The following is a 26687-nucleotide window of genomic DNA, read 5'->3' as shown; positions in this document are numbered from 1 at the left end:
ATTATTGTTAAAGTTTACTAACTTAGTTTTACAATCTGAAAACAATTCCTGACAGAGAAAAAGATAGGGAACAGATTGATATACTTCTGTTTGAATTTCACCCAACACATTTCGAGTATTTCGTCTCAATACACAGGCGGTTCCTAAAGCTACTTAGAATATGTTCCCTACCCTATATCAATCTGTGTCAACTGCACCAGACTCGGTAAAATCTATTTCTATTTCAATCACTCACCGCAGCTGAGCGTACAGACCATAATTACACCTACACGCTTTGGCATGTTGTTGTCAATCCTTATCAATTATTCAAAAATTAGTACAATTACATTATTTAATCTAATTGAATTTCAAAAACGGCTCGCTTGGGGATCAAAGCGATAGCACGGGGAACCGACCCACGCAAACCACTAATCCACTGGAATGCACTCTAAACTCAACTTCCCTTTGAATCTCTATTTGTCCACTCCGCAGAAAAATCTCCGCCCATGAGTTCGAGCGTGGCGGTTTGCTGAAGCCCATTGTGAACACAATCGACGGGACACCTACGTTCCTCAGTATTGGCTTGCAGTATGAGAATTTCCAGTGCGGCGCGGGTCCAAGTCAGAACGGTGTCGCGGGTGGGCCCAACGTAAGCCAGCGGCCAACGCGGCTATCGCGAAATGAGCTGCGTCAGTTGGACGAGAGGGAACTCATTTTTGAGCTGGTAAGGAGGACACATTCCTGTTCAATTTTTTCTACTGGTAACTTTTTCTTTTCATGTACCCATAGGTGAAGGACATCTGCAATGACCTGGACGTGCGTTCTTTGTGCCACAAAATTCTACAAAATGTGTCGATTCTTCTCAATGCAGACCGAGGATCTCTTTTTCTGGTCCAAGGCAAAAGTACCTGTGGCAGTGATAATACCAAAAAGTAAGTATTTTTCTCGTTTCACTTTTCATCCTCTTAAACCACTGACATTTCATAACTTTTTCCTCATGATTTATGACTGGTTCAGTAATATTTCCTTTGCGTACCTGCAGAACAAAAACCAAAACACACCGCAGAGTTTATTTTGCGCATCTTCTGACGACGAGCGATTATTTGCTAGAAAATATGAAGCTCACAACTTCAAACTCCTACTGGGAACTGTCCCGGTTTGAGCGCATCAGTAGATTTACGATAGCAGTATGCTACATAATTTACGCGATGCTTTATCAAAACCGTCACGCAAATTTCAATACATCAGCGCGTGACAGCGAGGAACGTGTGCTCACGTGCGCTCTGAACACGCAGCACAGCTAGTACAGTGTTGCCCCAAAGTTTTTTAAATTTCATCTGATTCCGAAATTGTGTTTAATTGTTGAATGCAGATAACAACTTTTTTTGTAGGCGGCGAAATCAATCATGCAATAATTCTGTTATTTTTATTGTTGTATTTGATTTATTTTATAAAGCAAAGCCTTGGTGCTACATTCCGATTCCGAACTCGACCTTCTGTTTTATTATACACAGACTTCGCAGCCAACTGTAAAGTGTACATGACAATTGCGGGGCTAGCGCTACGATCCTATTGACACTTACAGTCTCTCCTGAGCCGAGACTCGAACCTACGATGACTAGCTTGTTAGGCCAGCATCGTACCTCGAGACCAGCTGGGTGGGTGATTTATTTGATTATCATTGTTATTTTTCGATAACATGTGTCTTTACTGATAAGTTAAGCTTTATATTTAACTTTAGTTGACAATCAGTTGTGGATCACATCAATCTGATTTTGCTTTTTAACAATAGACTATCTTCATATTGATTTTAATTCAGATCAATAATACCTTTCTCATTTCAAATGTAATTCTAATTTTTAATCTCATTCTCATTATCATTCGCATTCTCATTCTCATTTACTTTCCATTTCCTTATTCAAATTCTCATTCGCGCTATCAATCTCATTCTGATTCTTATTCTCTTTTTTACTCTCATTCTCATTTTTATTTCCGTTCTCGTTCTCATTCTCTTTCCCTTTTTTATGATTACATATTCTCATATTCAATCTCATTCTTATTCTCATTATCATTTTCATTCTCACTCTCATTCCCATTCCCATTCTCATTGTCATTTTTATTTTTATTTTTATTTTTATTTTTATTTTTATTCTCATTCTCATTCTCATTCTCATTCTCATTCTCATTCTCATTCACATTCTCATTGTCATTCTAATTCTCATTCTCATTCTCATTCTCATTCTCATTCTCATTCTCATTCTCATTCTCATTCTCATTCTCATTCTCATTCTCATTCTCATTCTCATTCTCATTCTCATTCTCATTCTCATTCTCATTCTCATTCTCATTCTCATTCTCATTCTCATTCTCATTCTCATTCTCATTCTCATTCTCATTCTTGTTTTATTCTTATTCTCATTTTAATTCTCATTTTCATTCTCATTGTCTTTTTCATTCTCATTCTCATTCTCATTCGAAGTTTCATTTTTATTCTAATTCTCATTCTCATTCTCATTCTCATTCTCTTTGTTATTCTTTTTCTCATTCTTTTTTATTTTTCTTCTAATTCTTATTCTAATTCTTATTCTCATTCTCCTTCTTATTCTTATTCTCATTCTCATTCTCATTCTCATGCCCTTTCTCATTCTCATTCTCGTTTTCGTTCTCATTCTCATTCTCATTTTCATTCTCATTTTCATCCTTATTTTCATACTCATTTTCATTCTCATTCTCATTCTCAATCTAATTTTTATTTTTATTCTCATTCTAATTCTCATTCAACAACAATACTGAAACCTTCTTGGTTTTCGAGCTCCATTTTGTATATATTCATCACGCACGAATTTATTTTTGTCAATTTTTCAAATTCATAGAGTGTACTTTATCTACGAAATACATTGATTTTTGTGAGAATTGATAAACATTTATAGCCCGTATGATATTTTTGAATCATTCACATCATTGTAACTTTTATTATATCATTCTTCAAATATTGTTTCATATATTTCATAGTATAGTGTGTTCATACATGTTAATTGGCTCGGTTAAGTAATGTCGTAATCAGACTTATGTTACGTGTTAAGCAATATGAGCGAACTCATAACAAGAAAGCGAACATAACACAATCGTTCTTGCGGATCTCTTACCATACGTACCATGAAGGGAGAAGAAAACAAATTTCTCGTACACAAAACATTTCAGCATGCAGTGTGCCACACATCGTAAGAAAATATGGTTGATCATCAGCCGGCATATCACCGTATTTCTTCATGTATGTCAGTTGATTGACGAACGACGCCATAACAAACAGATGAACCCAATTCCCTCATCAGTGAATCTATTTGCGGTCGGAAAGGCAAACAGGGTAGATTCTAGTCAAACCACCAAAGACTTCTCACGCGAGCAGGGTTGCCAGTAACAATGAACATTTTTCCGTGAAGTACGCCAGAAAAATCTGCGGTTCTGGCAATTCTGACATATGTTTTCAAACATATGCCATATTCTAGCTTGGCCGGTTTGGCGCGTGATCAGAAATCAGGAGAAATAGAGCTTTAAAGAGCATCTGTACCATTTATTTTTTCTCTATCATACAAAGATCTGATTTTCTTTTATGTTATCAATAGTTGTACTTCCATTGTTTGCTAATAAATAAAGCGGTATGATGTCGTATAGAACATTAAACTTTGTCCACAGTTTTTCGTTGTCTATTTCCATCATGCTGTTGTTTTCATAGTCTAGCAAATTGGCTTAATTTTCCGTGCCCTAACCCCACAACACAATCACATGTTCGATTTTCATGTGTCATTCCAGAAGTAACAAAGAACGGTACCAAGTACTGACACAAGCTGTCCGCCAATAAAAATTGATGATGCCAAATAGCCAACAACGCAAATGGGAGACAAAACTCCTGGATCGTATATCATGGCGGTGATGTAAAACCGTTCGCTGTTGGCTCATCGTGGGTTGGCGATGGAATTTTCAGCAACATATTTTCCCGGAAGGAAAACATTCGTGTGAACGACAGATACAGACACATCAGCTGTTGCTGTTGCTACAAATTCTACATGAGCGACGATAAAGGTGAAAATGATAGCGCAGTGAATGTGTAATGTTACACTACGCACACTCGGCTGTCGGCTTATAGTGGGATCAAATGATATTTGTCCAGTAAACCAAGGATTGCACTAATTCCCACTGAACAAAGATTATTACGGTTCCGCTGATAAAATCATATGATTTATCTCTACTTTATATGTTAGGCAACTGAACTTAACGAGAAAAGAAAATATTCAATATTTTAAACGTAAAAGTTAAAATGTCGATCACATAATCAAATCAGCAACCATAAAATAATGTGATGTAACGAAGCCATCCGGTCGAGGTGGACTTTTTCCCGCTTCCCTGTTGTTGTGACCGAACCAGGGTTCGCGGAAATCTCATTTCCCTGCGAGAACATGAAAAAGCTAATTGATTTCGAAAGCACTCTGGGATCGAGTTTCCGCTCTTTCGTCCTTTTTAATGCCCGCCAACGGTAGCTTACCATCGAACAACGGAAATGGGAAACCGCAATTAGAATCCTTTACCGTGACTAACAGAACAGTCTTTCCTTTTCGTCGGTAGGGCCTGCTGCCGAGGGACTCACAGGAAATGATTGATTAAATCCATAAAGCTAATTACAGTGATGTTTCTTCCTGTTGCGCGATGAATCTGCTTGTAAATTATTGTTGTTGTTCATCACTTGTTCATGTTATAGAAGTACAGGCGTGATTGACGCTGTTACGGTGAATAGTACTCATTTTTTGACCATAAAATTTATTTATTGAAAATAATACGAATCTTTGCCACAAAATAAACAACGTTGGAAGCCTTATCGCGAGCCTTTAACTTATTTAATGTTCTCTCGTTTCTGTTTCGCAGGTGTTTAGTATCTAAATTATTCGACGTCTGCTCGAGCAGTACTCTGGAGGAGATGGAACAGCAGGAAGAGGTAAAGGTGGCATGGGGCATGGGAATTGCAGGCCACGTGGCCGAAAGTGGGGAGCCCGTCAACATACCGGATGCATATCAGGTAGGTTCAAATTTGGCGTATTTTCCAGAAGCACTTTAGCTTTTCTCGAAGAATAATTAACGTTTAGTAGTGTAGAGCAAAAAAATAGACGGTAACTCAACTAAAACTTCCACGTTGTGCAGTAACTAGTGGTTCAGGAATATTACAGGGTCAATTACGATTCCTACCACGTTCACAATACTGCTGGTCAAAGAATGTTTCATTTTTTGTGACTAGAGACAGCAAACTATTTGCATATCTGCCGATGCTGTATCTTGCAGAGCAAAAAATAGTGCTAGCAAGAATACATCAAGATTTATCTTTGATCCTGATAAAGTATACGCGCCATTCCCATAGCGATGGAGTGAACATGAAGGAATCACATTCAAATGTCGGGGTTTTCTATTGCGTTGATTCTGAGTACATCTGTGACTGCAGAAAAAAATTGCTCGTATATAAAGTCGTTGCAGTGTGCACGATAACTTACAATTGTTAAGAATCAATCCAAAATTGCAGGCTAATTATTAATTTTATTAGATTACTATTCAACGCACCACGTGCTGAATTGATATTTTTTTTATTTTCCCAGCCCTATTTTTCGTATTTTAGGCACAAATGATCATTCTTTTTTTAAACTGGTTTTTAATCATATTTAAAAGGAGAAATCACAAAAACACATGGATCAGTTTATCTCAAATGTACAAAACTAAGAACAATCGTGTCAACGACCTTCGATCGATTTCGCACCAACTCGATTGTTTTTTTCTCAGCACCCTCTCAGAATCCAACGAAACTTTAGCCCTTACTACAAGCATCTTTACATATTTTTTTAACGTCTCTCAGGAAGTACAACTACATATAGGGATGTAAACAGAAAATCTTAGAACGGAAAAAGGGAACAATATGTCCAATTTCAAACGATAGCAAGTCGGTTAGTTTTCAATGGATTTCCTTCGTTCTTGCAGTAACCGATTGGAAAATCATCATGGACGGATGCAGAATGCAGAAAATAGTGATTTGATTATTCGAACCATTGTTCTATTGAAAATTGTCAAGTCTTGTTGAAACACAGCTTTCGACCTTTGATTGGTCGCTTGATGCTTGCTTTCCCTAGCACGGTCGACAAAATTAAATACCTACAAGACCGGGAATGCACTCTCTAGAGTATGTAAGAGCCCGCTTCTACTCAAACTACCCAGATTACTAGTAGATGGCTAATTGGACGGTCCTAGCTAAGCAGCATCGGGTAGCAGCAGTAGCAGTTCGTTGCAACCCTTGCATTGTCGCATTCGGAAGTGATCGAAAAAGTGGTTGAAAGGTTACGATAGGTTATATTCTTAATGTTAAAAACATTATATTCAACACTATTTATTAGTGTATATCTGGAAATAATCTGGTACCTCTAAAAAATTTGAAAATGGCAACAGGGATCGATTTAAGACCTAATAATATCATCCAGGATTTGTCAGTATTCAAACAAGCTGGTATTTGGCAATCTTTGGCTATTCTAATTTTATATCTTTGTTTATCAACAGGCCTCAAACGGCCCCAATGATAAAACTTAAAGTTAAACAAACACTAAACATTTTTGAAATAATTTAAAAATAGTTGTCTCAACCTAATCCTAGGAACGTTTAAGTCGAGAATATGCGACACACGATTAAACAGTCTTTGAAGACCTGTTATGGCAGCATTTGCGGCAACGTTCGTTCTGCTATGGGTTAATCGGAGAAATGAACTGCCTCTTAAACTACGCAGCCTTGCTTGGATGTTGATGCGCCCTAGTAGAGATGGAGCATCACAACGTCCTGTCAAGAGATCGGATACTACTAAAGCCCGAGCTGTATTCCTTCGAGCATGTAGTGGGTCAAGACGGATGAGTTGACATCGGTTTTCGTAGCTTGGTAGTCTTAATGGATCATGCCAAGGTAACTGTCGAAGGGCGTAACGAAGAAACCTGCGCTGAACATTTTCGATTCTCTTAGCTGCATTCAAGTACACTGGGTTCCACACTACTGAGCAATACTCCAGGACTGAGCGAACAAGCGAGCAGTATAAGCTTTTTAGGCAGTAAATGTCTGTGAAGTTTCTGGTCATTCGGAAGATGAAGCCTAAGTTCTTCGAAGCTTTGGCAATTGTGAAGTTGATATGCTGATTAAACGTTAGCTTAGAGTCAAGAATTATTTCAAGGTCCTTCACGTGTTCAACGCGAGGAACTATCACGCCAGCAATTTTGTATTCGAACTTAATTGTATCCTTCCTACGGCTATTTTTTGGAAACATTATTTCCAGAGAGTTATTTTATTAGTTTTGGATAAAAGTTAATGTGATTGATCATTCTCGAATACAACAATGTTAGTAATGTAACAAACAACCTTGTGTAGTTCTACGTCAACATTGCGACCGTGACTTTGCATACAACGCTTTTTTTTTTTTTTGAAGTAGAATACTTCTCTCAGGAAGTTCGGCTACATAGGGATGTGAAATGAAAATCTAAAACCGAAAAAAGTGGAAAATATGTCCAATTTCAAATGCTAATAAATCGGTTAGTATTCGATGGATTTCCTTCGTTCTTGCAGCAAAAGATTGGAAAAGCTTCTAAGATTCTTCCCAAAAGAAGATAATTGTAATTTTATTATTCACACTATTGTACTATTGGAAATAGTCAAGCCTTGTCAAAACGAAAAATTCGACCTCTGATTGGCCGTTATATGATTGCTTCCCTAGCACGGTCGACAGAATCATATACCTTGCAATTGAAAACATGCTATTTTGCCTATATAAGAGCCTGTTTCAGCCGAAGCCGCTCATAATAGTTCTAGACAGCGACAACAGCAGTCGTCCTTCCTTAGCAGCAGCACTAGCCCTGTGGTTGGTCACCACATCTCAGGAGCAGCGCGGTTCTTCTCAGCGTGTGTCGCCAGACTGCCATTATTTCCTCCGTGTTGGGGCAGCATGAGAATTGTCATCAGGAAATCAATTTTTTTTTTTTTACGGATTAAAACCGTTGCGTGTGTAAGAGCACCATCGGTGTTTATTCGCTGGATTCAAAAATCATATGCGAATTGTGGAATAATTCCTCTGAAGAACATTAGGGAATAGAAAAACTGAACTGAAAGGCGTGGTCTATTTCGTAGCACCCTTCGGCTATAAAAGAGTTTTTCTGCGAAAACTAGCTACATTCATCAGTCGGATGGTGAGCTGGATGGATCGTCTACAACGTTGACAGCAGTAGCAGCAGATATCAACACTCAGCAGTAACAGAAGATAGCAGCGGATTGCGCCTGTGGCTGCCTTCAAATTAAACAAATCACTTGCCCTGTGGTTGGTCACCACGTCTCAGGCCTCTGCCAGGCTGAACGCCAATGCGAGCGATCGGGCGAGATTTTTGCCGTACATCAGCCGGCACTTCCTCTAATGGAAAAGTTGGATCATTTTGTCCAGAAGAATATTACTGTCGGTAATATTACACAGATGCGATTGCATTATATCCGATATGGAATTGAACAATTGTTCTTTTGAGGACAAATAAAACACTTAATTTGAAGAGGTAATAGCTTTGGGTACCAGTAGCAGTATGGTAACAGCCTCAACGGTAGGTGCAGCCTGTTTTACCCTAAGGCCGATGTTGTAAGGAAGTAAATGGAAGCGGCATGGCTAAACAGTTCGGGTGTGCTTAGACGCGCGTCATTTTTCGTTGTTGATGTTGAAAATTAGAGAAAAGTTGTCAAGGGATGAATGCTAGGGAATTGCATGAGCTTTCAGAAAATTTGTTAAGAAATGTTTTGGGAAACTAAATGTCTATCTATAGCTTATTGAAAATTTGAGATGATCGATTTTTTTGAAATGACTTTGTTTTTGAAATAAATATCTTTAAAATAATTTTTTTCAATAACTTATAAAAAAATAAAAGCCGTTTCTTGGCAACTTTTCTATATCACACTTACAGTTATTAGCAAAATAACTGGAAATAAAAACCATGCGAAAAATCTGAACAAACTTAAAGACATGTCCGAACACGTTCAGCGATGCTGTGCAGTTGGTCTGTATGTCAAGGGACGCTGCGACCGAATGAATCGCCTACTCAGCCTTGCTGTGTTAAACTCAGCTATTGCTCTACCGGTTGTGGGTCAGTCTCCAGTAGGAGTCAACTGTCCCCTTGCTGCAGTAATTTATATATATATTTATTTCGTCAAACAAAAGTAGACTACACATGTTTATAACTAACTTACATGCTATATGGTATTTATACTAGTGAAAGAGGAAAAAAAAGAGTTTATACATAATTGAAATAATGGTTTCTTTACTTGACGGATTATTACAATGAATGTATTCTGTCGATTTAAATTGCGCGTTGAATTGAAATATTGTTTTAATTTAGTTCTCGACATAGAAAAGTCAATTGCTTCACAGTGTTGGTTATACACTAACATCATTTGATTAATAGGCCCGTATTTAGCATAATTGTTTCGTTGATGATTTAAAGAAAACAAAGTCCGAGTTCGTAAATTTCTAGAAGGTACATAAAAATTGAGTTTTGATAATATTTCGGGTGAATCGAATTGGTTATACAGTGAAGACTAAATTATTGCATGCGAGCTTTTATACGTGACTACTGAGAGTTAAACCTTCGGTAGGCGTGTCTTTGTGAACTAGAGCGAGTAAAATAACAACCACAACAATTTGTTCATAAAATCAAATCGTTTATAATTTTAGCGGCGGCTGTTCTGAAGAAAAAGGCCATGTTTCATCTCTGATTGGTCGAAACATGCGCTCTACAAGTCTCTACTTTTCTCAATAGTACGACAGTTAGCATTACAAAATCACGTTTTCCGCATTTTGCTGGACGCACAGCTGATTTTCCAATCTATTGCTGTGAGAATGAAGAAAACCGGTGACACCGGTTGAGTTTCAAGCATTCGAAAGTGGACATTTTTCGTGACGCTCTGGATGTTTTCGGTTTTCAATTCATACCCCTACACATGTTGCCGTAAGTCGTAATTCTACGTCAAAAATCCCAGCTTTGGTGCCGACTGGACCTTCCTCTATTTTGTTAAAATTGCCTTATTACATCAAAAACACTTATATTTTTCAATCATGGCTGCCAAAGCATAATGTCTATAAATAAACTAATACAATATTTTTCAGAAAATTAGTCAAGGAATCTGAAAAAAAATTATAAATTTGGATTGCATTGTTGCCAGATATATGGCACTTGCACTTGAGAAATTGCATTTTTCGGCAAATTGTGATTTCAAATTGCGTTTGACAAGATAGATAGTCTTCGTTCGTTTCCGTAATTAGCAAGCTACGTTAGAATTCATCTTTTACTTGATCTCGACATGACGGTGTACCCGAAAATAGCTCATTCTGCTAGCGTCGGAGCAAGTTGATTATTCTGATGATTACGCAATGAACACCTTTCAAAAATTCGCACCTGACGTGCGTTTGTTTTTTTGGCGATACTCGCGAATAGTAAAAGACAAACATTCAAACATTTGGAAACTTCTTACGGGAAATGGCTATCGCGTGCACCGCTCGTTAAGGTCCGCGGAGTTTGACAAAAAGATACTCATGTTTCGTTGTCGTAATGCGCGAAATACTGTCCGATTAAGACACTTACCACGGTGACACAACCCTCCTTTTCCGTCGCAGTCATGGAGATGCAATGGTAAACTTGGTCTCCGACAACAATGGCTGGTAAACTTGCTTCCTAACAACATCCTTCCTTACATTAACAATTGTAAGGACGCGTAGCCACCGCCCGTTATCGATACACACAAAGCTATAGCTACTGAATTGGTCACTGAAAATGGAAAACTAATCTCGAGTAGCCATATACGCGGTTCTTCGTACAACTTCAGCCGCTCAGATCCATCACGGAGAAGCAACTACGAAATGTTTGGTCGTTAACCTCAAGCTCAACATCAATAGAGTATATTTTAATTTCAAATTTGACAGTTTAACCATGTTCCTGAGAACAAGGTTGCATATTCAATATTGGGGTGTTTTTTCGCCGCGTGCCGATGGCTCGTTCCACAAGTGCAATTTTGAGAAACGATATACGACAAACTTATAGTCTCCAAGTAGTACTACAAGTATGACGAATAATACAATGCTCTAACTCCTATACCTGAAGTGTGAGAGCCGATATTCAACACAATATTCAGCCAATATTCGTGGTGCATATTATGATATTTACCGCGAACATTGGCTGAATATCCCACTGAATATGGGCTCTCACACTTTAGGCATTAGGGTTAAAGTACTGATTTCTTCGACAAACTTGTAGCTTTATTTAAGGACTGCATTATGATCCAAAATTGCACTTGTGGAGCGAATTATCGGCACGCGCCCTAATGAATGGAATTGGCACAAATTTGACATCGACCATTACGATTTTGGTTTAAAGTTTGCGGAATTATTCATCTAAAGTTACTTGGAAAAATTACAGTTTTGGTGTCGATTGGAATACCCCCCACTCTGTTGGAGCCTCTCTTTACTACAAAGTCACGCATTTTTTTGTTCAAAACCTCTTTTTTGTAGGCATAAGACGTCTGAAAAATACTGGTAAATGATTTTTAAAGAAAATTAACCAAGGAATACAGAAAAATATAATTTTTGACCTAAATTTTGCCATATCGATTATGTTTGTATTTAAAAGTTGAACGGTTCGCAATCCAATAATGGCTACCAAAATGGCCGGATCCTCTCTCACACTCTCTCATCAATTCCGTCAAACCGTCTTCCAACACATCTTATTGCATCAGCATGAGTGCAGTGTTGGAAGTTTCGATTTTATGATATTTTGTTCATTGTTGAGTAATTCCATAAAAACCCTGTTCTATTTACTTTTACAATTGAGGTAATCAAAGGAATCACTGAAATATTTTTAAAACATTCAAAAGTTGTTCTATTTGCTACTTTGCAGTTGAAGTTTCGTTCAGTTAATTTTTAAGATAATCTATTCAACCGCAAAACTGGCCACAATGTTATTCGCGATGGTTGTCTTGACGACAACCAACCAGTGTGAACAAAAACATAACTAGAAAAGTATTGCCGCTAGAGAAAATGGGCCGATGCACTAAACGTCGTAGAGCTGCCTTGCAGCGGGAAATCAAAAAGAAAGCGAAACGCGATGCTCCTGATGCCTTGATTTGGGCTGTGACAGATCCGTGGAGGATTACTTCAAGTGGTGAGTGAATCAGATGAAAAAACTGAATGCAAGTTAATCTAGATTTAACCATTTGCTCCCCGTTCCCGTTGTACATAACAGGTTCCCTTACCTGTGAGATGAGTTGATCTTTGAAGGCCGAATACACTCACGGCATGACATCGCTTCTCTGACGAAAATTGGCAGTACCTTCTTGAAACCTTCCAATGTGCCTTCTAGCCTCTACCACCTACTCGTCTACATGGAAGGCGCAATTGCGCCGTAGTGAGCTTTGTCGTGTGCACGCCTTCTTGTCGTCATGCTTTCCAATTTATGTTTTTTATGTTTTTTGGAGGAAAAAATAAAACAATATACTTCTCGATCAGAACTCGAATAACCGGTATGCGAAACATGATACAACACGGCGTTGCCAGCACTTTCGCCAATAGAAAACAGAAAGAAGGCGACACAAAAAAAATGCGCCGTGTGGAAGGCACGATGCGTCCACACGGGAGGCTATCCCATATTTTGGAATAATATTTAAACAGTTAAGATTCCTGAGCGTCTTTGAATGCCAATGTACATCATCACACATAATGGGTTCAATAGCCCTCTAAGGTGAATTGATTTTCGGCAAAATTTGTAAACAATGTTTGACTGGTAGACAAAATAACGTGCAGGATATTTATTACAGGCCTCATCCATACATACAACATCGCATACATAGACTTCACGTATACATAAACACCGAAAACACGATAGTATTGGTGCACTAGACACAATGGATTGCGAGAGGTTTCACCTTAAAACTAAATTTACATTTTTCGGGAAATTCAGCTATTTTTATCCTAAATTTCATAATTTTATTGTGTTCTTTGAAAAATTTCACGTAAGAAATAACATATCACCCCGACGTAATATGAGTTAATCTCAAGGTATACCATTTTAACGAAGCCAGTTTAAAATTTCTCCATTTTATATCAAACAATCATATTTTTTGAAAAAGGTCTGTAAACTTTCCAACCCAAAAAACAACCCAATAAATAGTTTTGGGATTTTCAAGTATCAAGGAATCTAAATATTTTTTTTCTTTTTTTGACTCATATTACCTCGGGGTGATAGTTGTCTCTTAAAACATTAAACATAAATTAAACTTTATTTTCCAAAAAAGCTGTAACTCGAGTTTGGTCATAATTCCTGAGGTGTTTTTGGTGTACAATTTTCGCACCATTAAATTGTCAAATCAAAATTTACTCATTTGTCGGAAAATACAACTGAATTTTTCAAATGCTAAAAATTTATATGTGGTTAAACTGCCGCTCAAAATCAAAATAATTTTTGAGTTCCTTGACTAATTCTCATTATGAATGCTGTTTTCACGAATAATGTTCATTTAAAGACATCATACTTTGGCAGTCGTAGTGAGTTATGTGCAAGTAAAGGTTTTTGACGAAAAACGGCTATGTGAATAATTCCCCAAATTTCGAATCAAATCTGAGATGGTCGTACACATGTGTTGTGCACACTTGAGATAAAGTAACCCATTTTTCACTGAAACTGTCTACTGCTCTGCCGTAATCTCGCAGACTGACGTATGCGACAGCGAGTAAAATTTTCAGTACACAGCTTTTGACGTGGGACTGCGTCTTTGTTTACTATACTGGGATGCATTCTGTAAAATTGGAAATGAAACTGGCAAATGTTGCGTCAGATTTCAAACGTTAATAACAGCATAACCACATGATGGATAAAAATAACCAATATGTTGTTGGATAGATAAAATGTATAACAATTTTGTAATATGCTAGTTATCATTCTAATTTCATTGCTAAGCGGTAAAATTGATAAATAGTTTCAATGACAAATTTACACGAACAATGAACCAATTACATGCGAGCATTCCTAGCACAGACGACGTGGATGGACACCATGCTTGTCTTTTCTCCTCAGTAAACCTCTAGAGTGCAGGAGAACATCTTGCACTGCGGAGACAACTGCCGTCACACTAAAGAGCAAATCAATACGCTCATGCTAGAAGAGAGCGACAAACGATTTTTATCTGTTGAGCTACCTGAACGCACTGCGGCGAAATCTGAAATCTCTCTCTTGCGAGACAATGAACTATGGTGTACTTTCTCACACGTGTGGACATCACGCACAATAATTACACTGCAGAGCTATCTGCGGTGCGTTACACAGTTGGATTCTTGAGCATGGCAGAAGAGGAAAAGAGATTGGGAGAAAAAAAATAGACTGCGCTGCTCGTGCCGCTCGTGCCGGTCGAATTCACTCTGGTGGAATTCGTTCGAAGCTACACGAGGACTACATTTTTGCCCGGTAGGTTTTTTTCACCTTCCGGACTACTCGCCAGTGGACACTGTTGTGCACTTCTGTGTTTTCTCTGTAGAGTGATTCACCCCTCTTATTTCTATCAGATGTGGGGTGAGCTGGAAGTGTGTTTGTCTCTCTGTAAGCTGGTTGAGACACTTTGGAGTGAGAAAGAAGCAGTGTGGTGAAAGCATTTGCTGCACGCAGGCACATACTGGATGAGAAGTGCGCGGTGAATTTTTTCTCCTCTCCTTTCACATACTGAGGAGAATGACAAGCCTGATGGACACCATCCGTTCCCTGTGATATTCTCTGTATCAATATCGAAATAAAAATTGACAGAGTCTCCCCGTCCCAATAGGTCAATTCATTCTTTCTTCCATGAGCTTAGACTAATATGATGTCTCAAAAGTAAAAGTTTTTCGAAAAGTTTGAAAGAATCCCAATTCTTGAACAATTTCTAAACCTGCTTTTAGAACCTAATAAAAACTGCTGTCTTGAAAGAAAACATGCCGGTAAAAGCAACAGTACCAGTGGAGTAAAGAACCGCAGGTCTCTCGTCGTCTATGATTGCAGCGGTATTCTTCTATTCGCACATTTCAGCGGTACACTTCTATTCGTACTGCAGCGGTACTATTCGTATTGCAGTGGTACACTTTTGTTCGTACATTTCTAACTGCAATGCTGCTGCTGATGGTATTTGAAAGTTTATCTCATGTATATGATAACTATAAATTACTCAACAAGAATTGTAAATTTTTGCAACGGATATTTATTGAATTTTATCTTCGATATTCACTAAATAATCGTGACCGGATAGTATCGAAAGAGTAAATTCCCAAATATGCACATTAACAGAAGATTAAGAGCCTGTGAATGCTTGTGAATTCTTGGTTTATTTACTAAGACTCATTCAGAATCTCTTTTTGCGTTTCAAAATTGTTAGATTATATATTATTATTCTAAGCTTCATCATAATAAACGAATATTAGCTGTCTTCGTAATACAGCGAATGTAGTTGTAGGCAAATGAAAATTGTCAAGCTTAAAACAAAAGTGGAATTGTTTATTGCTACGATTTTTTGCTGGAACTTGTTAATAATTTTGTTTAACATATCTTCTTATGTTTGCCAATTAATGAACCTATGTGAAGGCTTCCATATTATTTTGAAACTAATATCCATATTATAAATTTGATTTTATCAGAGTTAAATAAGACAAAACCATTCATTATGATAACGTAAGTATTATTGGATTTGGTTTTTGAGGATATGAAGTTAATTCTGATTTTGACGAATTACCAGAAATTCTTGGTGCTTCTTGCTTGTGCCTTACCAAATACATGTTGTTTGCACACAAAAAACACTACAGGCATAAAATCGCCAGATATAAACGATATTCTTTCGAGTGTTGTTGAATATATTTCAAAAATTGATTTCCAGGGGCGGCTGAAAATAAAAATACGTACAGTTGCTGAGCAAACACATTAATTCTGCCGCAGACTCTGTATATTTTGTAACGAAAAATCCCCTAATTACAGTGTTTAGTCCCACGCCCCATTTCATACAACCCTAGGGCTGTATACCTTGTAGTATTTCCAAAAACGTTTGTATAATGAATGAGTGTTAGGACGAATTTCACCAATCTGATCTGTACATAATGCATTAATATAATCGCAAAACATTGCCGAACGAATGATTTGTGGATAAAGGTTCATAAACTGAAGTTATGCTACCAACGTCATTTTGTTGTAGAAACAGCGATTTTCATTTCACTGTTTCTACAACCGATTGACGTACATACATCCATCGTAGTATGCAACAAGTCGCTCAACTTTTTTTTTTCATAATCAGGCAAATAATCGCAATTCGAGAATACTTTCTTGAAAAGGAATTTAGTTTGGAATATAATAGCATTCGTGGCCTCTGCTATCTTCTATCTGCACTTGTTTCGTACAAAAAGCAAGTGCGCTTTAGTTGTCCACGAGCATGGACCAAGCTTCGTGTCCTTAGAGGGCTACAGTATGAACAAAGTTTTGTAGATAGTCAACTTCGTTCCGCGGCAAGTTTTATGCGAGCAGTGCATCCTCCTTAGTTCAAAAACGGCACGATTTTCCGCCATAGGACCTCGACGAATTTCTCTGCTAATGTCGTTCTCGGTAATCACCAGTTAGCCTAGGTGCACGCACTTGCCAACTTCCTCAATATCATCCCCGCTAAGCTGAATCCGTGGTCGGAGATTAACACGGTCTTCTCTGGGATCAATTGTAGGCTGCTGTTCATCATCCCGATTCGGGAAATATCCATATTGAGTGGTATTCGATAATTTTGGGATGTTTTCCAGAGAGCAGGAGTCGTCATCTTGGATTTCAAAAAGGCTTTATTTCTGGTCTCTGTGTATCATTCTGATTGCGGAAATTCTCATATAAGGTAGTATTTGGCCATTTTGGTCAGTTGTTAGGAAACCAGAAGTTGCCATCTTAGAATTCAAAATAGTCTCTGGGGGCAATTCTTGGCTCCTGGGCATCATTGCGATCATTGTAGCTATTTTCCGGGAAAATTGTTTCAAATATATGTTTTACTTGGACGGAACCCTTCTCTTGCAGAGAAGAGAGAGGTATCGTACCACCCAGAGCTGCCAATGTTCCAGTTTAAACTGGATTCTTCCAGTTTATTTTGAGTGATCCAGTCAAACAGTTTAATCCCAGAATCTTCCAGTTTTTTGTTTATTTCCCAGTTTTATCCAGATTTTTTATGTACTCAAGCTCCGATTGGTTTTTGGAAATATTCTTAGAACGTAAATGTTGTAAATTGTTGGAAAATAATCAAGAAATTCCATATTTCAAGATTATCGCGGACTTGGAATCAATTCTACAGTCCGAACGAGATGAGAGTTTGCAAATGGTTTGTCGCAATCAGTACATCAACATAATTCAAAATCATATGAACAGGCTAACGAACGGTGGTCATACATCACCACCAGACACTATCAATCGTTTTTTGATCGAAGCATTTCATGTCAGCAAAAAGTTCATCCGAGAATATCCAGACTTATGTGTTGTAACCGCCGATAAGGGTAATAAAACAGTTATAATGAAGAGAGAAGATTATGAGTCAAAAATGAGAGCCCTTATTGACGACATCGACACATACGAAAGGATCGACGCGGATTGGACAAGCAAAATTCAAACGAAAAATAACACGCTGGTGAAATCACTATTCGACCAAAAAATGATTGATCAACCCACCAAGAATCGGCTAACTACATACAACGCGACTTGCCCTAAAATTTATGGCTTACCTAAGATTCATAAGGACGGCAATCCACTGAGGGTCATACTGTCATGCATAAACTGCCCAACATATGATCTCTCAAAATACCTTGCTAGAATTCTGCATCATCCGGTAGACCACGAGAAATATAACGTACGCAACTCATATGAGTTCTGTACGTTTATTAACAACGTCACACTTCCCCCCAACTATGTATTGGTATCGTTTGATGTGGTAAGCCTGTTCACTTGCATACCGAGAGACTTGGTGGTACAAGCGGTGAGAAATAACTGGAACTTGATCGAGAAAAATACGACGAACAAAGATCAAAATGTTTTTATTAAGCTCATTGAGTTTAACATCTCGTCCAGTTATTTCACCTTCCGTGGGGCCTATTACCGGCAAAAGGAGGGGACAGCCATGGGGAATCCTTTGTCACCTGCTTTAGCTGATCTTGTAATGACTACATTACTTGATGATGTGCTTGCAAAGATCGATGTACACATTCCATGTATTAAAAAATACGTCGACGATTTGTTCACCGCTCTCCCAGCGGACAAGATTGAATATGTGAGGAACGCTCTCAACGGGTTCGACTCACATATTCAATTCACATATGAGGTAGAAAATAACAACCGATTACCGTATTTAGATATGGTTTTTATTAGAACCAACGAACACAAAATCGTGACCGAGTGGTATAAGAAACCTGTCCGGTTTTATTGGGAGAGTGTTTCGATTATCGACGAACAAATCGCTCACGGAAAATAAGCAGATAGTACGCGAGCACTTGCTTACCAACAACTATCCGAGCTCACTGATAAATCGGTTAATCGACAGATTTATCAACCAAAGCACAAATAACGTTGTTGAGGAAGTAAACTCGGAACCAAAAGTATATCGATCTTTGCACCATGTTGACGGCCTCACACCCGCACTTGCACGCAGCATTAAAAAGAACCATGAAAATATCAGTCTGAGTTTCAAATGCGTCAAAACCAACAGACTACTTTTCACGAAACTCAAAGACTCTTCTTCGCATCTTTCAAAAAGAAACGTTATATACCGTATCCCGTGTGCAGACTGCGATAGCTCATACATTAGTATGACTACACAGCAACTGAAGAACCGTCTTGCCGCTCTCTCATGAAACGCTACGAACAGTATAGAGATTCTAGCACTGAGAGGGAGGGAAGGGAAGATGAGTTTAAAAAGACGGCGTTGATGAAGCATGCGATAGAAGAGAATCACAGTTTCAATATAGCCAACACTAGAATTTTAACTTCGGATGACAGGATTCAAGCATTACAGGTGTTAGAAATGTGTTACATCGCATGTGACAGATCCGCAATAAATTATAGAACGGACACGAACAACTTAAACATCGCTTTCTCCGGCACGCTGCGATTTCTCACATGTTGATGCAGACTACTACAGTCTCTAGCACTCTCTATCTCTGTCTTGCAACATTATTTCTCTCCGTTTTGACGCAACATTTCCCGACGGCTTTAATCGTGTGTGATGTGTGTTGGAAGATACTGTGTAAGTGTAGCTCATCCGTTTGCGTTTTTTTAAATTTTGAAAAGTCACAAACCAATTAATATTTTGTATGTTTTATATCCATAGTGTAGTGCAGTTAACCTAAAGCAATTTTACACCAATGCACCATATTTTGACGAGAACTTGTTTGTTTTGTTTGTAAGTTGTGTATGTAATAACTTAATTCGTGTGACTAATTTATGTAAATTGTAAACTGTTAATCCTAGTTGCCCTGAGGACGAGGAAATATATCCTTGAAACGTCGGCTTTGACATAATAAAACGTGTTTTAAAGAAACCCGTGACCGAAATTGCCATCATTGAACCCAGTAAATTGTTAAATCATTGTAACAATTCTTATCTTCGTTTCCAGCCTTTTCTATTTTCTCGCACGAAACACGGCCAAAATATAAACTACATAGAATTGATGAGATGAAAAAGGAAAGTAAGACAGAAACTGACGAATAGATTTTACCAGATCGTGGGAAAAATCAATTCCAATGATAGCTTAATATGTTATTTAAAAAACAAAAACGATCGATCTCAAAAATGTCATAAACAGGCGGCATTCTGTAAAATAATTTCTGTTGCGTAGCAGTTTTAAACATGTTCGGATAATTAGATACCAAAAGATAGCGAACTCAAAGATAATTGGAACTTAAACTTCACAGATGTAACGTAAAAAAATGTTGCATCAGCACTCATGATAAAAGTTGAAGTAAAGTTCATTTTCTTAATTTTGAGATAAATTGATTAGGCAATTTTTAATTTTTTTGGGGATAACAATGAAATTAAAAAGAAAGGAAACCCGAAACAGAACAGTTCTGATTGAAATTAGTGATTTTTTGCTATATTTAAAACTAACCTTGGATTCTGTAACCATCACAGAGAAGCTCTATTGCATTTTTTATGCTATTCATTAAATTTTTCTGAAAATGCCAGTTTTTTCCAGTTTTTTCTTTAGCATTCTTCCAGTTTAAATACAAATTTTATTGGCAACTCTGGTACCACCATAGAAATATTTCCTGCTCCCAAAAACATCTATATGCCAAATTTAGTAAAGTTTGCGAGTCGTTGAATGCAATGAAAGCATCACAAACATAGTTGGGTTGGATTTACGTTATGTTGAGTAGAAATGGCGGTTACGTCATTTCGTTTTCGTGAAATAATGACGCTATTTTTGCACTTTTGATAAAATTTGCCTATAGGTCCGGTTTGGTGTGTTCTATCATTTAATCGCAAAAAACACAAATCGGCCACTTTGGCGCTTACGTCAGTTTGCGAGATTACGGTAGTGCTGCTATGGTAGCCAAATTAAGGGTTCATAGCAACTGTTCCCACTACAATTACAGTATTAGGAAAAACTTAAATTAATCCACCTAGCGGTCACACCAAGCCTTTCTCATTCCAATTTATTATTTGTAAAAATAGATTTACATGGACGATTCAATCCAATAAAAGTATATTCACTCTTCGGGTTCTAAAATATTGATGTTGTAATTGAAGTATAAAATATGAAATTTGACGTAATGGTAGTGTTCAAGAAATAGCGAAATAAAAGAATTGACTCTTAATTTTGAACAATTTAAACACGATCAAAACCGGGAACGTTCAAATAGAACGATACCACATTTTAATCATGTTGAGGCCATATATATTGATCAAATCAGGTATAGTGATAAATAGTCTTTGAATTTCTTTTCGTTCCATAACTTTTGAACCACATATTAAGTTGTTATGAAGTTAGTTGTTTGTAAGTTTAGGAGATAACTCGTTCGTATGACACTAGTTATGTTAAATAAGTCGTGTAATCTTTGAGATAATAGATTTTCGTTGTTTTAACAATTTAATTTAATTTTAATTAATTGACACTAATTTTGTGGAAATCGGGTCAGCCATCTCTGAGAAAAAGGAGTGAGTTTTAGTAGTCTTGTGAATATTTTTCTTTTCATAGCTGGATTTCACATTTTTAAACATAACAGGCAATGTAATAGTCCGATTGCGAAAAAAAATCAATAGGGTCTTATGGGACAACTAGACCTTCCATTTGACACCGCTTTTATGAAAATCGGTCCAGCCATCTGTGAGAAACATGAGTGAGATTAAATAGTCTCGAGAATACGTTACTTTCCATAACTTTTGAACCACATGTCCAATCTTTATGAAATTCAAAAGTTAAGATTTTTTTAGGTAGCTCGTTCATTTGAGATTAATTTTGTTAAAATCGGATGCGTAGTTTCTGAGATATTGATGCTTCGTGATTTTTACATTTTGATACAGAATTTCTAAACTAGAAATCCGATTACAATAAAATTCAATAGAATCTTATGGGGCAAATAGACTTTTCATTTGTAATTAATTTAATTGAAATCGGTCCAGCCATCGCTGAGAAAATCGAGTGAGATTGGGAGAGCGTTACACACACACACACATACGCACACATGCACACACATACACACACATATACACACACACATATAGAAAATGCTCAGCTCGTCGAACTGAGTCGAGTGTTATACGACATTCGGCCCTTTGGAGCACTTTTATATCTTGAGTTATTTCAGTGATCGCTATACTGCCGTTCTAATCATAGTAGTCCCATATTCTACACAAACCTTATGCACGCTGGGACAACTATGCTTGGAAAGGCAGTATACCTTTCTAGGAGAGAGACAAAACACCTTGATAACAGTTGCTAGATTTATTTTTCATCCTAAATAACAAATATTTGGTAGCCAGTGAAACCATACCTAACATATGTTTTAAATCAATTCAAACACATATAATAATATGTTTCAAATATATGACGCGAAATTTGTTTTTGATCGTAACGAAACGTTACTGTACTCATATTTAGGTTGGACTCGATTATATATCATTCGATTAAATATCATTTTGGATTCGATTATTTATAGAAAAGGATTTTTCTTCTATTTCAAATATGACATTCTTTTCACAACTTTTAAACCACGTGATCAATCATCGTATTTCATCGGTTATCCTTTAACTAGCCTATTGTTCAAATCGGTTGTGTAGTTTTTGAGATAATGAAGTTTCGTGATTTTCACATTTTGATACATTACAGACGAAGTTACAAACCGATTACAGTGAAATTCAATAGGGTGTTATGAGGCAGCTAGACCTTTCATTTTGTGGAAATCGGTTCATCAATCTCTGAGAAAAATGAATGAGTTTAAGTAGTCTTCGGAATATTTTTTTTTTCATAGCTGGATTTTACATTTTAAATCATAACAGGCAAAGTAAAAGTCCGATTGCAAAACAAATCAATAGGGTGTTATGGGGCAACTGGACCTTCCATATGACACTGATTTTGTGGAAATCGGTCCAGCCATCTCTGTGAAACATGAGTGAGATTAAACACTCTCCAGAACACGTTTCTGTAAATAACTTTTGAGCCACATGTTTAATCTTTATGAAATTCAAAAGTTAAGGGTTTTTTAGGTAGCCCATTCATTTAAAATCAATTGTTAAATTGTTAAAATAGGTTGAGCAGTTTCTGAGATAATGATGTTTCGTGATTTTTACATTTTTAAACATAACCTCTAAACTAAAAATCCGATTACAATAAAATTCAATAGCAACCTATGACACAACTAGACCTTTCATTTGCAATTAATTCCATGAAAATCGGTCTAGCCATCTCTGAGCAAATCTAGTGAGATTGGGAGAGCATTACACACACACACATACACACACACACATACAGAAAATGCTCAGCTCGTCGAACTGAGTCGAGTGATATACGACATTCGGCCCTTTTGAGCACTTTCATACCTTTAGTTCTTGCAGTGATTGCTATACCTTTCTAGGAGAAAGGCAAAACATACAGCACATTCACTATATGTATAACTTTATGAAAAAAGTGCACGAGATACATACATGTTAGTAGTTGATTGATTTTGAATTTGCACTAGCTATTTGTTTTTGTTAATGCCAAGGACAAATTTCATAAAAACACGATTCGATTGGTGCATAAACCTTGAAAATGTTTTCTGTTTTGGGGCTTAGTTAGCGTAAAGTCTCGCATATCCCTTTCCGACCGGGCCTATATAATTGCGTAGGTAGAAGGTGACTTAAACAAAACCTTCACTCTCGCTTTTTGAACGTCCTACTCGTTGTTTTATTTTTCACACCGCTAGTGTCAACATCGTAGCTGCTACGAAAAATAAAAAAAAGGAGCAAGCAAGTGTTTTTGTATAGGACTTGCTTCGATTTAGGTTTTGTTATCAGTCATTTTTTACCAACACAATTGTGTGGGCTCGGTCGGAAAGGGATATAATGCATTTATTGAAATGCGAGAGAAATTCAAATTTGCACTTTTGCCTTAAGACGTGGCCCTACGTCGAAGAAAATGTAAACTTGTTTGGTACCTTACTCTATTTTTATTTAATCTGGGAGTAAATCAATAAATATTTTGTCCAGGTGTGAGTATTTATGACCAATTTCATACCAAAGTGAAAACTTGATAAAAGTTTAGTTCAATATTATCAGACTACGGAACTGTAAAATTGCATCGTTTTATACGTTATTTAGTTTGAATTAGTTCAAAAATTTTACAGGAAAATTATCATACAATATAACGTACCCTTGATCTACCGTCACTTGATATTATGTACATTTGAACTCGATTTAACTATAGCGTCCTTCTCGATTGAATTACTCGGAAATTTTTAATATTTCGGTGTTTCCGAGTCTCAACAAATATTCCTTCAAATCTCGAAATCCCGGGAAACCCGTAAAATCGTATGCAATCGAGGCAATAACACCCGTCGTCGTTCTAATAGTGCCAGCCTAAACTCAATTATATACCAGCGTGATAAATACATTTCAAGCACGTTCTTTTCGGTATACTTAATGACGTGATGAAATCGATCTTGAAATGCATAGAGGGAAAACACTATCTGTTACCAAAACCAGATTCTTCCTTCACTACCTCCCACTAGGTGGAAAACAAGTCTGAATCGATGTCAGCTGCAGTATGGCTAGAAACGAAAAGTAAATGTAATAACCTAAGATATAATAAAATTACTACTGCAGTGCCTTATGCGGCGAACAGTTTTCCATTAGATACCAGTCTGCAGACAGCAGCTCTTCTATATCGGATCTAACGGGGAGTAAAGTCAACAAGCGAGGATAGTACGATTACACATGTTTCAAATGAATATTTTACACTTTGCATCTCGATGATGAGAGAGAGTGTGCTATAAATCATCTGTAAAATTCAATTTCCATTCGAAAGTTTAAGATTTATCGGTTTCGAATAGAAAGTTTTAAGGTTATGTTTACCACCCGACAGAATACATTAGACTTCTGTCTGCAACTTTTAATACAGCTGTAATAAAAAGTCATCTTAAAACATATCTTCGTCAATGACAGTATGGATCAACGATCAGCTGTTTGGAAAAATGATAAACTATGTTCCTCTACTCTCCAGATAAACATCTGTAGTTCATCCCTTCGCTACAACCAGTCAACTTGCGTTGATCATAAATAATTCACCGGAAATTGAATTTCGATATACCGATGTTAACCAAATTTATTTCAATAAACTCCAGCGCAAATTAATTCGATTGTAACATTTTCTGACTATACTCTCCCATTTCATGTACGCACAACACAAAACACGCTGACCCTGAAGGACGAACGGTTCAACCGGGAAATCGACGTACAAACTGGCTATCGTACAAAAGCACTGCTCTGTATGCCCATCAAGGATGGTTCCGGCGATGTGGTCGGGGTGGCACAGGTGATCAACAAGCAGGGAGACCAGTGCTTCACCGCTTACGACGAGAAGGTAAGTTGCCGCAACGGCTCGGTACAATAATGGGTCCTCCCGAAGGACTGTAATGAGCTGCTGAATAAATATTGAATACCGGCACGAGGCGGGACTGCGTTACCAACGGCGAATCTGCACGAACCATTTATTTTTCATTGAATTGCTGCTAGCCATCCTTCGGTTGATGCGTTAATAGGATTTGGTTACTCGCACAATGTTGATTTTATGCTCATTTGCCGTAATGATGTTGCAGTACATCGTACCCGTTTGTCGGGCCACACCTTCTTGAATAGCTCTTCAGTGCACGTTGTTGAGCTAGAAGTTTTCGCAGTTAGCTTGATTGTTAGCCTTGAAGTGAGATTGATAAGCTGATTACTCAACGTTTTCAAACAGCTTCTTAAAGAGCTGTTGAGTGTTCCGGCTGTGTGTTTTTTCACATTCTCTGATTTCCTAGAATTTTAAAACAGACCCGCAGTATGCACAGTTTTTCATGCTATTTAAGCCACTTTTAATCGTTACAGAAACAGCAACAGCAAACAACTCGAAAACAGTATTTTTTCATTAACTGGCAGAATGTCGTAAAACGTTTTAAATCCATTTCAGAAAAATATACACGAAAGAGAAAAATCTGTATCCATCCTATGTTTTTATAACCAAAAATTTATAAATCACGTATTGCTCAGAAGCTACCAGGAGGGCCATGGTAACGAAAACTGATTCGATGGAAAGATATCTTATTGTTCCCCTGAAAAGAGCTAATAACTCGTGACTTTTAGAATTCAGAGGGAAAAAATAGACATGTGTTTATGAATCATAATACCCTGACTGCATGTATGCAAAGCAATAAGTCTTCTCCTTTTCATAGGTTCTTATATCGAATGCGAGTAAGACGAATTCATTGCAGCTTTACAGTAAGCGGCAGTAAAATTTAAATAATAACAACTGTATTATGTCACCAAGAACTCGCGTTAGGGGAAAACAAGTGCAGAGCAGTGCCGATAAAAGTCATTTTCCCGAGCAAAATTCTTCGAAAATTACGGCCAATCATTTTCAATTTTCACTTCCAATGATCGCAGCACTCTTTCAGATACACTAGATTTTCGTCCTAGTAACGTGCTGTTATACTCAGATGAAACAGATCGCGCGCATCGTTCACGGTTACGGAATAAAATTTGACGACAAATCCAACCAAATGATCTTCACTTCAAAGCGAAAAAGAAAAACAAACAGTCCACTCAACCAAAATGAACCTCACCGAAACACTTTTTCACTGACACTGACCGATGCCTTGACAATCTTCGTTAACTGATAAACTGATTTTGTTGTCTTGCTTCCATCGCATGAAATATAATGAGGTGTTTTGACAGTTCACTTCCATGCAAAAAGCGGGAAGGGAGAACTCTGAAAGGATTATAAAAAAATAACGTTTGTGGATGCTTTTTTTCACTTTCACTCAAGAGTGTCAACAAATATCAACCTGCAGAGTTTGATTTCAGATATTCAGTATGCAATTATTTTTATTTCGGTCGTTGGCAGTCGGTGAAAATAATAATCCGCCACTAATCCATCCGAAT

The 26687-nt window shown here is 37.3% G+C and overlaps 2 protein-coding genes across 22 annotated transcripts in view; both read left to right on the top strand.

Moving 5' to 3' along the window:
* LOC129731640 (dual 3',5'-cyclic-AMP and -GMP phosphodiesterase 11-like) overlaps window positions 1-26687 on the top strand; it is a 328537-nt gene that overhangs the window by 288329 nt on the left and 13521 nt on the right. For all 20 annotated transcript variants that reach the window (XM_055691783.1, XM_055691782.1, XM_055691781.1 and 17 more), the window contains 4 exons: window positions 472-703; window positions 769-911; window positions 4897-5047; window positions 24976-25131. In XM_055691783.1, the coding sequence (XP_055547758.1) occupies window positions 472-703; window positions 769-911; window positions 4897-5047; window positions 24976-25131 (682 nt within the window). The remainder of the gene's footprint in view (window positions 1-471; window positions 704-768; window positions 912-4896; window positions 5048-24975; window positions 25132-26687) is intronic.
* Window positions 15632-19901, top strand: LOC129731643 (uncharacterized). 2 transcript variants are annotated; one of them, XM_055691803.1, is made up of 2 exons: window positions 15632-19476; window positions 19545-19901. In XM_055691803.1, exon 1 carries the CDS (start codon window positions 17260-17262, stop codon window positions 18547-18549), a length of 1290 nt encoding a protein of 429 aa, XP_055547778.1. In that variant the 5' UTR covers window positions 15632-17259; the 3' UTR covers window positions 18550-19476; window positions 19545-19901. The 2 variants fall into 2 exon arrangements, with proteins under 2 accessions (XP_055547778.1, XP_055547777.1); XM_055691802.1 differs by having other exon boundaries at window positions 15632-19485.

The sequence above is a fragment of the Wyeomyia smithii genome, chromosome 3 (assembly GCF_029784165.1).
Source record: "Wyeomyia smithii strain HCP4-BCI-WySm-NY-G18 chromosome 3, ASM2978416v1, whole genome shotgun sequence".
Lineage (NCBI taxonomy): Eukaryota > Metazoa > Arthropoda > Insecta > Diptera > Culicidae > Wyeomyia > Wyeomyia smithii.
The sequence above is the reverse complement of the archived record's forward strand: the minus strand, read 5'-3'. Positions and strand labels throughout refer to the sequence as shown.